Consider the following 11,542-nt stretch of genomic DNA (forward strand, 5'->3'; position numbering starts at 1 on the left):
CAGTGTGTGGGTCAGTGTGAGGGTCAGTGTGAGGGTCAGTGTATGGGTCAGTGTGAGGGTCAGTGTGTGGGTCAGTGTGAGGGTCAGTGTGTGGGTCAGTGTGAGGGTCAGTGTGAGGGCCAGTGTGTGTGTCAGTGTGAGTGTTAATGTGAGGGTCAGTGTGTGGGTCAGTGTGAGGGTCAGTGTGAGGGTCAGTGTGTGGGCCAGTGTGTGTGTCAGTGTGTGGGTCAGCGTGAGGGTCAGTGTGTGGGTCAGTGTGAGGGTCATTGTGTGGGTCAGTGTGAGGGTCTGTGTGAGGGTCAGTGTGTGGGTCAGTGTGAGGGTCAGTGTGTGGGTCAGTGTGAGGGTCAGCGTGAGGGTCAGTGTGTGGGTCAGTGTGAGGGTCAGTGTGTGGATCAGTGTGAGGGTCAGCGTGAGGGTCAGTGTGTGGGCCAGTGTGTGTGTCAGTGTGTGGGTCAGTGTGAGGGTCAGTGTGTGGGTCAGTGTGAGGGTCAGTGTGAGGGTCAGTGGGTGTGCCAGTGTGAGGGTCAGTGTGTGGGTCAGTGTGAGGGTCAGTGTGTGGGTCAGTGTGTGGGTCAGTGTGTGGGTCAGTGTGTGCGTCAGTGGGTGTGCCAGTGTGAGGGTCAGTGTGTGGGTCAGTGTGAGGGTCAGTGTGTGGGTCAGTGTGTGCGTCAGTGTGTGGGTCAGTGTGAGGGTCAGTGTGTGTGTCAGTGTGTGGGTCAGTGTGAGGGTCAGTGTGTGTGTCAGTGTGTGGGTCAGTGTGTGGGTCAGTGTGTGCGTCAGTGTGTGGGTCAGTGTGTGCGTCAGTGTGTGGGTCAGTGTGAGGGTCAGTGTGTGGGTCAGTGTGAGGGTCAGTGTGAGTGTCAGTGTGAGGGTCAGTGTGTGGGTCAGTGTGAGGGTCAGTGTGTGGGTCAGTGTGAGGGTCAGTGTGTGCGTCAGTGTGTGGGTCAGTGTGTGCGTCAGTGTGTGGGTCAGTGTGTGGGTCAGTGTGTGGGTCAGTTTGAGTGTCAGTGTGAGGGTCAGTGTGTGGGTCAGTGTGTGGGTCAGTGTGAGGGTCAGTGTGTGGGTCAGTGTGAGGGTCAGTGTGAGGTTCAGTGTGTGGGTCAGTGTGAGGGTCAGTGTGTGGGTCAGTGTGAGGGTCAGTGTGAGGGTCAGTGTGTGGGTCAGTGTGTGGGTCAGTGTGTGGGTCAGTTTGAGTGTCAGTGTGAGGGTCAGTGTGTGGGTCAGTGTGTGGGTCAGTGTGAGGGTCAGTGTGTGGGTCAGTGTGAGGGTCAGTGTGAGGTTCAGTGTGTGGGTCAGTGTGAGGGTCAGTGTGTGGGTCAGTGTGAGGGTCAGTGTGAGGGTCAGTGTGAGGGTCAGTGTGTGGGTCAGTGTGAGGGTCTGTGTGTGGGTCAGTGTGAGGGTCAGTGTGTGGGTCAGTGTGAGGGTCAGTGTGAGGATCAGTGTATGGGTCAGTGTGAGGGTCAGTGTGAGGGCCAGTGTGTGGGTCAGTGTGAGGATCAGTGTGTGGGTCAGTGTGAGGGTCAGTGTGATGGTCAGTGTGTGGGTCAGTGTGAGGGTCAGTGTGAGGGTCAGTGTGTGGGTCAGTGTGAGGGCCAGTGTGTGGGTCAGTGTGAGGGTCAAAGTGTGTGGGTCAGTGTGAGGGTCAGTGTGAGGGTCAGTGTGTGGGTCAGTGTGAGGGTCAGTGTGAGGGTCAGTGTATGGGCCAGTGTGAGGGTCAGTGTGAGGGTCAGTGTGTGGGCTAGTGTGTGTGTCAGTGTGTGAGTCAGTGTGTGGGCCAGTGTGTGTGTCAGTGTGTGGGTCAGTGTGAGGGTCCGTGTGTGGGTCAGTGTGAGGGTCAGTGTGTGGGTGAGGGTCAGTGTGTGGGTCAGTGTGTGGGTCAGTGTGAGGGTCAGTGAGTGGGCCAGTGTGTGTCAGTGTGTGGGTCAGTGTGAGGGTCAGTGTGTGGGTCAGTGTGTTGGTCAGTGTGTGGGTCAGTGTGAGGGTCAGTGTGTGGGTCAGTGTGAGGGTCAGTGTGTGGGTCAGTGTGAGTGTCAGTGTGTGGGTCAGTGTGAGGGTCAGTGTGAGGGCCAGTGTGTGGGTCAGTGTGAGGGCCAGTTTGAGGGTCAGTTGGTGGGTCAGTGTGAGGGTTAGTGTGTGGGTCAGAGTGAGGATCAGTGTTTGGGTCCATGTGAGGGTCAGTGTGTGGGTCAGTGTGTGGGTCAATGTGAGCGTCAGTGTTTGGGTCAGTGTGAGGGTCAGTGTGTGGGTCAGTGTGTGGGTCAGTGTGAGGATCAGTGTGTGGTTCAGTGTGTGGGTCAGTGTGAGGGTCAGTGTGTGGGTCAGTGTGTGGGTCAGTGTGCAAATCAGTGTGAGGGTCAGTGTATGTGTCAGTGTGAGGGTCAGTGTGTGGGTCAGTGTGTGGGTCATTGTGTGGGTCAGTGTGAGGGTCAGTGTGTGGGTCAGTGTGAGGGTCAGTGTGCAAATCAGTGTGAGGGTTGGTGTGTGTGTCAGTGTGAGGGTCAGTGTGTGGGTCAGTGTGAGGGTCTGTGTGTGGGTCAGTGTGAGGGTCAGTGTGTGGGTCAGTGTGAGGGTCAGTGTGAGGATCAGTGTATGGGTCAGTGTGAGGGTCAGTGTGAGGGCCAGTGTGTGGGTCAGTGTGAGGATCAGTGTGTGGGTCAGTGTGAGGGTCAGTGTGATGGTCAGTGTGTGGGTCAGTGTGAGGGTCAGTGTGAGGGTCAGTGTGTGGGTCAGTGTGAGGGCCAGTGTGTGGGTCAGTGTGAGGGTCAAAGTGTGTGGGTCAGTGTGAGGGTCAGTGTGAGGGTCAGTGTGTGGGTCAGTGTGAGGGTCAGTGTGAGGGTCAGTGTATGGGCCAGTGTGAGGGTCAGTGTGAGGGTCAGTGTGTGGGCTAGTGTGTGTGTCAGTGTGTGAGTCAGTGTGTGGGCCAGTGTGTGTGTCAGTGTGTGGGTCAGTGTGAGGGTCCGTGTGTGGGTCAGTGTGAGGGTCAGTGTGTGGGTGAGGGTCAGTGTGTGGGTCAGTGTGTGGGTCAGTGTGAGGGTCAGTGAGTGGGCCAGTGTGTGTCAGTGTGTGGGTCAGTGTGAGGGTCAGTGTGTGGGTCAGTGTGTTGGTCAGTGTGTGGGTCAGTGTGAGGGTCAGTGTGTGGGTCAGTGTGAGGGTCAGTGTGTGGGTCAGTGTGAGTGTCAGTGTGTGGGTCAGTGTGAGGGTCAGTGTGAGGGCCAGTGTGTGGGTCAGTGTGAGGGCCAGTTTGAGGGTCAGTTGGTGGGTCAGTGTGAGGGTTAGTGTGTGGGTCAGAGTGAGGATCAGTGTTTGGGTCCATGTGAGGGTCAGTGTGTGGGTCAGTGTGTGGGTCAATGTGAGCGTCAGTGTTTGGGTCAGTGTGAGGGTCAGTGTGTGGGTCAGTGTGTGGGTCAGTGTGAGGATCAGTGTGTGGTTCAGTGTGTGGGTCAGTGTGAGGGTCAGTGTGTGGGTCAGTGTGTGGGTCAGTGTGCAAATCAGTGTGAGGGTCAGTGTATGTGTCAGTGTGAGGGTCAGTGTGTGGGTCAGTGTGTGGGTCATTGTGTGGGTCAGTGTGAGGGTCAGTGTGTGGGTCAGTGTGAGGGTCAGTGTGCAAATCAGTGTGAGGGTTGGTGTGTGTGTCAGTGTGAGGGTCAGTGTGTGGGTCAGTGTGTGGGTCAGTGTGCAAATCAGTGTGTGGGTCAGTGTGTGGGTCAGTGTGAGGGTCATTGTGTGGGTCAGTGTGTGGGTCAGTGTGTGGGTCAGAGTGTGGGTCAGTGTGTGGGTCAGTGTGAGGGTCAGTGTGTGGGTCAGTGTGTGGTCAGTGTGAGGGTCAGTGTGAGGGCCATTGTGTGGGTCAGTGTGAGGGTGAGTGTGAGGATCAGTGTGTGGGTCAGGGTGAGGATCAGTGTGTGGGTCAGTGTGAGGGTCAGTGTGAGGATCAGTGTGTGGGTCAGAGTGAGGGTCAGTGTGTGGGTCAGTGTGAGGGTCAGTGTGAGGGTCAGTGTGTGGGTCAGTGTGAGGGTCAGTGTGTCGGTCAGTGTGTGGGTCAGTGTGAGGGTCAGTGTGAGGGTCAGTGAGAGGGTCAGTGTGTGGGTCAGTGTGAGGGTCAGTGTGAGGATCAGTGTGTGGGTCAGTGTGTGGGTCAGTGTGAGGATCAGTGTGTGGTTCAGTGTGAGGGTCTGTGTGTGGGTCAGTGTGAGGGTCAGTGTGTGGGTCAGTGTGAGGGTCAGTGTGAGGATCAGTGTATGGGTCAGTGTGAGGGTCAGTGTGAGGGTCAGTGTGTGGGTCAGTGTGAGGATCAGTGTGTGGGTCAGTGTGAGGGTCAGTGTGATGGTCAGTGTGTGGGTCAGTGTGAGGGTCAGTGTGAGGGTCAGTGTGTGGGTCAGTGTGAGGGCCAGTGTGTGGGTCAGTGTGAGGGTCAAAGTGTGTGGGTCAGTGTGAGGGTCAGTGTGAGGGTCAGTGTGTGGGTCAGTGTGAGGGTCAGTGTGAGGGTCAGTGTATGGGCCAGTGTGAGGGTCAGTGTGAGGGTCAGTGTGTGGGCTAGTGTGTGTGTCAGTGTGTGAGTCAGTGTGTGGGCCAGTGTGTGTGTCAGTGTGTGGGTCAGTGTGAGGGTCCGTGTGTGGGTCAGTGTGAGGGTCAGTGTGTGGGTGAGGGTCAGTGTGTGGGTCAGTGTGTGGGTCAGTGTGAGGGTCAGTGAGTGGGCCAGTGTGTGTCAGTGTGTGGGTCAGTGTGAGGGTCAGTGTGTGGGTCAGTGTGTTGGTCAGTGTGTGGGTCAGTGTGAGGGTCAGTGTGTGGGTCAGTGTGAGGGTCAGTGTGTGGGTCAGTGTGAGTGTCAGTGTGTGGGTCAGTGTGAGGGTCAGTGTGAGGGCCAGTGTGTGTGTCAGTGTGAGTGTTAATGTGAGGGTCAGTGTGTGGGTCAGTGTGAGGGTCAGTGTGTGGGTCAGTGTGAGGGTCAGTGTGAGGGTCAGTGTGTGGGCCAGTGTGTGTGTCAGTGTGTGGGTCAGCGTGAGGGTCAGTGTGTGGGTCAGTGTGAGGGTCATTGTGTGGGTCAGTGTGAGGGTCTGTGTGAGGGTCAGTGTGTGGGTCAGTGTGAGGGTCAGTGTGTGGGTCAGTGTGAGGGTCAGCGTGAGGGTCAGTGTGTGGGCCAGTGTGTGTGTCAGTGTGTGGGTCAGTGTGAGGGTCAGTGTGTGGGTCAGTGTGAGGGTCAGTGTGAGGGTCAGTGGGTGTGCCAGTGTGAGGGTCAGTGTGTGGGTCAGTGTGAGGGTCAGTGTGTGGGTCAGTGTGTGGGTCAGTGTGTGGGTCAGTGTGTGCGTCAGTGGGTGTGCCAGTGTGAGGGTCAGTGTGTGGGTCAGTGTGAGGGTCAGTGTGTGGGTCAGTGTGTGCGTCAGTGTGTGGGTCAGTGTGAGGGTCAGTGTGTGTGTCAGTGTGTGGGTCAGTGTGAGGGTCAGTGTGTGTGTCAGTGTGTGGGTCAGTGTGAGGGTCAGTGTGTGGGTCAGTGTGTGGGTCAGTGTGTGCGTCAGTGTGTGGGTCAGTGTGTGCGTCAGTGTGTGGGTCAGTGTGAGGGTCAGTGTGTGGGTCAGTGTGAGGGTCAGTGTGAGTGTCAGTGTGAGGGTCAGTGTGTGGGTCAGTGTGAGGGTCAGTGTGTGGGTCAGTGTGAGGGTCAGTGTGTGCGTCAGTGTGTGGGTCAGTGTGTGCGTCAGTGTGTGGGTCAGTGTGTGGGTCAGTGTGTGGGTCAGTTTGAGTGTCAGTGTGAGGGTCAGTGTGTGGGTCAGTGTGTGGGTCAGTGTGAGGGTCAGTGTGTGGGTCAGTGTGAGGGTCAGTGTGAGGTTCAGTGTGTGGGTCAGTGTGAGGGTCAGTGTGTGGGTCAGTGTGAGGGTCAGTGTGAGGGTCAGTGTGTGGGTCAGTGTGTGGGTCAGTGTGTGGGTCAGTTTGAGTGTCAGTGTGAGGGTCAGTGTGTGGGTCAGTGTGTGGGTCAGTGTGAGGGTCAGTGTGTGGGTCAGTGTGAGGGTCAGTGTGAGGTTCAGTGTGTGGGTCAGTGTGAGGGTCAGTGTGTGGGTCAGTGTGAGGGTCAGTGTGAGGGTCAGTGTGAGGGTCAGTGTGTGGGTCAGTGTGTGGGTCAGTGTGAGGGTCAGTGTGAGGGTCAGTGTGAGGGTCAGTGTGTGGGTCAGTGTGAGGGTCAGTGTGAGGGTCAGTGTGAGGGTCAGTGTGTGGGTCAGTGTGTGGGTCAGTGTGAGGGTCAGTGTGAGTGTCAGTGTGAGGGTCAGTGTGTGGGTCAGTGTGAGGGTCAGTGTGTGGGTCAGTGTGAGGGTCAGTGTGTGCGTCAGTGTGTGGGTCAGTGTGTGCGTCAGTGTGTGGGTCAGTGTGTGGGTCAGTGTGTGGGTCAGTTTGAGTGTCAGTGTGAGGGTCAGTGTGTGGGTCAGTGTGTGGGTCAGTGTGAGGGTCAGTGTGTGGGTCAGTGTGTGGGTCAGTGTGAGGGTCAGTGTGTGGGTCAGTGTGAGGGTCAGTGTGAGGGTCAGTGTGAGGTTCAGTGTGTGGGTCAGTGTGAGGGTCAGTGTGTGGGTCAGTGTGAGGGTCAGTGTGAGGGTCAGTGTGAGGGTCAGTGTGTGGGTCAGTGTGAGGGTCAGTGTGAGGGTCAGTGTGTGGGTCAGTGTGAGGGTCAGTGTGTGGGTCAGTGTGAGGGTCAGTGTGAGGGTCAGTGTGAGGGTCAGTGTGTGGGTCAGTGTGTGGGTCAGTGTGAGGGTCAGTGTGAGGGTCAGTGCTGTGGTTTGATGCTGTTGTTGTTTTGCAGAGGGTGCGGGCGGAGGAGCGAAGCTCGCCGGACTCGGGGAAGCAGCTGAGCCGCAGCCAGGAGCTGGACAGCGGGGTTGGTCGCACGGACGAGAGTGCGCGGAACGACGAGAGCTCTGAGCACGACCTGCTGGCGGACGAGCAGAGCAGCAGCACCACCACCACCACCAGGCCAGGCAGCCTGCGGCGGGGCCGGGAGCCGCAGCTCAGCACCGACTGGCTGGCTGGGCCAGAGGCTCCGGCCCACTTCCCAGGGCTGACCGAGGAGGAGTGCGAGCGCTACCGCGAACTGCTGGAGATCAAGTGCCGCCTGGAGAACGGCAACGGCGCCGGCCTGGGCTACCGGCGGGGACGGGACGTCAACTGCAACGAGGGAGTGGGCCGCCTGGCCGCCATGCTGCAGGAGGAGTTGGGTCATCTGGAGTTCAAGTGTCGTAACGTGCTGCGGGCGCAGAAGATGCAGCAGCTCCGGGAGCGCTGCATGAAGGCCTGGCTGGACGGCGAGGGGGGCCCCACGGCAGGCGCCGACCCCCTCCGCCACGGGCTGTGCGACATCACTGAGCTGCCCGAGTGGCTGGACAAGGACAGCAGCAGCGCCTACAACACGGGCGAGAGCTGCCGCAGCACCCCGCTGCTGGCCCCATCGCTGCCGGCCCACAGCCCGGCCCGGGCCCCGGGCAGCCCGGCCCACTTCAGCAGCCTGCCCCGGGAGGGCGTGGGCCGGCGGCACGCCGAGGAGAGGGGGGCCCGGCGCGGCCAGAGGGGCGGCGAGGCCGAGGGCAGCCCCGACCTGCCCCGCTGCCACCGCTCCCCCGGCCGGCAGGCCCACCTGTCCGGGGAGCAGTACCGCAGCTGCGTGCAGCTGGCTCCGGCCCAGGCCGGGGCGGAGGGCGGCAAGGCCGAGACCCGCACCGAGTGGAAGGTCAAGGTGCGGAGCGACGGCACCCGCTACGTGGCCAAGCGGCCGGTCCGCGACAAGCTGCTCAAGGCCCGGGCCATCAAAATCCGCGAGGAGCGCAGCGGCCTGACCACGGACGACGACGCGGTGAGCGAGCTGAAGATGGGCCGCTACTGGAGCAAGGAGGAGCGCAAGCAGCAGCTGGCACGGGCGCGGGAGCAGCGGCGGCGACGGCAGCGCATCCTCCAGAGTCGGCGGCTGGACGGCCTGAGGGAGCCGCCGGGCGGCGCCGAGGGCCGCGGTCAGCTCAGCGCCATCGCCCTGGGCCACAGGAAGTGCCTGAGGCGCAGGAACCGCAGGATCCTCGACAACTGGATGACCATCCAGGAGATGCTGGCCCACGGAGCCCGGACCGCCGACGGCAGGAGGCTCGACAACCCACTGCTGTCCGTCACCACCGTCTGAGGGAGGGGGGGATAGACACTGCGCCCCCCACCCCCACACCCACCCCCACCCCCACCCCCACCCCCACCCCCACCCCCACCCCCACCCCCACCCCCACCCTCACCCTCACCCCCACCCTCACCCTCACCCCCACCCTCACCCCCACCCCCACCCCCCACCCCCACCCCCACACTCACCCCCACCCCCACCCTCACCCCCACCCCCCACCCCCACCCCCACCCCCACCCCCACCCTCACCCCCACCCTCACCCCCACCCCCACCCCCACCCCCACCATCACCCCCACCCCCACCATCACCCCCACCCCCACCATCACCCCCACCCCCACCACCACCCCCACCCCCACCCCCCACCCCCAACCCCACCCCCCACCCCCACCCCCACCCTCACCCCCCACCCCCACCCCCACCATCACCCCCACCCCCACCCCCCACCCCCACCCCCACCCTCACCCCCACCCCCACCCCACCCTCACCCCCACCCCCACCCTCACCCCCCACCCCCACCCCCACCCCCACCATCACCCCCACCCCCACCCCCCACCCCCACCCCCACCCCCACCCCCACCCCCACCCTCACCCCCACCCTCACCCCCACCCCCCACCCCCACCCCCACCCCCACCCTCACCCCCACCCCCACCACCACCCCCACCCCCACCCTCACCCCCACCCCCACCCCCACCCCCACCCTCATCCCCCACCCCCACCCCCACCCCCACCCCCAGCCCCCACCCCAACCCTCACCCCCACCCTCACCCCCACCCTCAACCCCCACCCCCACCCACACCCTCACCCCCACCCTCACCCCCACCCTCACCCCCACCCCCACCCCCACCGCAACCCCCACCCCTACCCCCACCCCCACCCCACCCTCCCTCACACCCACCCTCACACCCACACTCAACCCCACCCCCACCCCCACCCTCACCCCCACCCCCACCCCACCCTCACCCCCCACCCCCCATCCTCACCCCCCACCCCACCACCCCCCACCCTCACCCCCACCCCCACCCCCACCCCCCACCGCCACCCCCACCCCCCACCGCCACCCCCACCCCATCCCTCATCCCCCCAACCTCACCCGCCCACCCTGACGCCCTCCCATCCCACCCATATTTACGAGGGCTCAGCGGGATGGGAAGATTGGGAATGTTGAGGTGGGATACGCGGGGTGGGAGGAGGGAATGTTTGGATTGGGAAGAAGCTGAAACATTAGCCTGACATGGGGCGGGATTGTGCCAACCCGGGTGAGGTGCGGGGGTGGGGGTGGGGGGGGCGTCCTCGGGACATTGGGGGATGGGGCGATCCTATTCTGGATGGGTGTGGGGAACTGATAAATTGGCCCATTCGTTGCTGATTCATGTTGGTCCTTGGCCCCTATTCCAACCCCACCTCCTGCCGCAGACTGATCCCCGCTCTCGCCCACTCACCAACCAAATATTTCACCGACTTTGCTTCCAATTTCTCACCCATTTGGCCACTTCTGTCTCCCAATCCTTGGATTCGGCCAATATCCACACCGTCTCCACCCTGCTTCCCCTGTCTCCGTTTCCTTTTTCCTTCATTATCCCCCTGTTTCCCCCCCCTTTTGAGGGATTGGGGGCGGGGGGGGGATGGGATGGCTTCCCAAACTGAATGCTCGGCCTATTCACCCTCGTGTCCAACCTTCCTTCCATGGCCGACAAGTCCTTGAATTGGGAAAGAGCCTGGGGCCTCCCTGTACTTATCCCCGCTCCCTTCTGCCCATTCCAGCCGCTTCCAATCCCTCCCGCCCTGCCCCCTTCTCCCTCCCGCCCTGTCCCCCTCCCCTCCCGACTCTCACCCAGCCTCCCCTCGCTTAAAACCTGCCCCAACTCAATTCTCTCCCAGTTCCGGGGCGGGAAGCCTTCTTCCCGAAATGTCAACCCCAGCTCTCTCTGCCAACCCCCCTTCCCCCCCCCCCCCCCCCCACTCCCTCTCCAGCATTTCTATTTCTGATTTCCTGGGATGTGGGGGAGGGGGTCTTTCCTACTGAGTCCTGGTGGGGGGGGGTGGGTTCCTGGCTCAGTCCTGGTGGGGAGAGGGCGTTCCTGGTGGGGGGGTGGGGGGGGGGGGAGCGTTCCTGGCTGAGTCCTCGCGTTGATCGCCAGTTCCCATTGTCCCTTGACGAGGCTGTGGTGAGGCCCCCCCCCCCCCCGTCTCGAACCTCTCCTCGCCTGCCCCGGCAGACATTCCGTGCAGCAATCGAGTCCCACGTTCCGCTGGCGACGAGGCAGCGTTGCGTCCCCGTGGGTTGAAGAAAATGACGTCGTCCGATTCAGAGGGAGCTGAGTATTGACGTCGACGAGAGCATCAAGTGGATTTTTACATTAATGTGTATTTCTGAAGGCAGATTTTCCTCTGTTTTTTCTGGGCTCTATGTTTTGAGTACGCCGGGAGCCATCCTTTCTAATCCCTGGAAAAGCAACGGGTTCTTGGATATCCTCCACTGACTTATTGAGATTCTCGCTCCACAACCCGGGGGCCGGAGGGCACGCTCCCGGGGTCCTTCTGACAATGTGCCAATGTTTAACCCTCTCCCGGAGAAGGACAGCGGGAGCGACGGGACCTCCCTGGGGTTTGTATCCTTCCAACTAACCCGGCCTTGCAGCGAGGTGAACCTTGGCGTGAGCAGGTGCGAAACAGCTGAGAAGTGGTGAGGCCCAATCGGCAAGGCTGAAGCCTCCTGCTCGACCAAAGTGAAGCCTCTGTGGGCCGCCTCCTCCTGAACCCCCCCCAGAGTGAGCTCAACGCAGGAGGACCGTGTGTGAGGGAGTTCCGCCCCAGACAGAACCAGCCAGCCAACCCAGCAACACCCACACTGTTACAAAGCTTTGGCCAAAGTTGGATTTGCTGTTGACCTGAATGTGGGAGAGTGGGAGTCCAGCCATGTCTAGTTTTGGAGAGGGTTGTAGTGTACCCAATCTCGACACCCCGCCTCCCTCCTTTAAACCTTTAAACATCTGCCCCAAAATTAGCATGCCCATGGTCAACTCTCACAACCCAAAATATTCTCCTCCCCCCCCACCCCCCCCCCCCCCACCCATCAGTCCTACTTACCCCCAATCAACATTATCATAAAATCATAGAATTTACAGTGCAGAAGGAGGCCATTCGGCCCATCGAGTCTGCACCAGCCCCTGGAAAGAGCACCCCACTTAAGCCCAGAGATATTTGAATCATCGACAGCCACAGGAGAGGTGCCTGCAGATTGGAGGGAAGCAAATGTTGTAGAAGGGCTGTAGGGGTAAGTCTGGGAACTACCGACCGGTGAGTTTTACTTCTGTAGTGGGTAAGTTGTTGGAAGGTATTCTGAGGGACAGGATCTACAGGCATTTAGACAGGCAAGGGCTAATTAGGGACAGTCAGCGTGGCTTTG

The 11,542-nt window shown here is 61.0% G+C and overlaps 1 protein-coding gene across 1 annotated transcript in view; it reads left to right on the forward strand.

The window, feature by feature from the left end:
- LOC140398877 (PDZ domain-containing protein 4-like) overlaps positions 1-8,185 on the forward strand; it is a 56,158-nt gene extending 47,973 nt beyond the window's left edge. Inside the window, exon 7 of the mRNA XM_072487821.1 lies at positions 6,785-8,185. Within this exon, the coding sequence (XP_072343922.1) occupies positions 6,785-8,146 (1,362 nt within the window). The 3' untranslated portion in view covers positions 8,147-8,185. The remainder of the gene's footprint in view (positions 1-6,784) is intronic.
- The last annotated feature ends 3,357 nt before the right edge of the window (positions 8,186-11,542 follow it).

This window comes from Scyliorhinus torazame, chromosome 22, assembly GCF_047496885.1.
Source record: "Scyliorhinus torazame isolate Kashiwa2021f chromosome 22, sScyTor2.1, whole genome shotgun sequence".
NCBI lineage: Eukaryota > Metazoa > Chordata > Chondrichthyes > Carcharhiniformes > Scyliorhinidae > Scyliorhinus > Scyliorhinus torazame.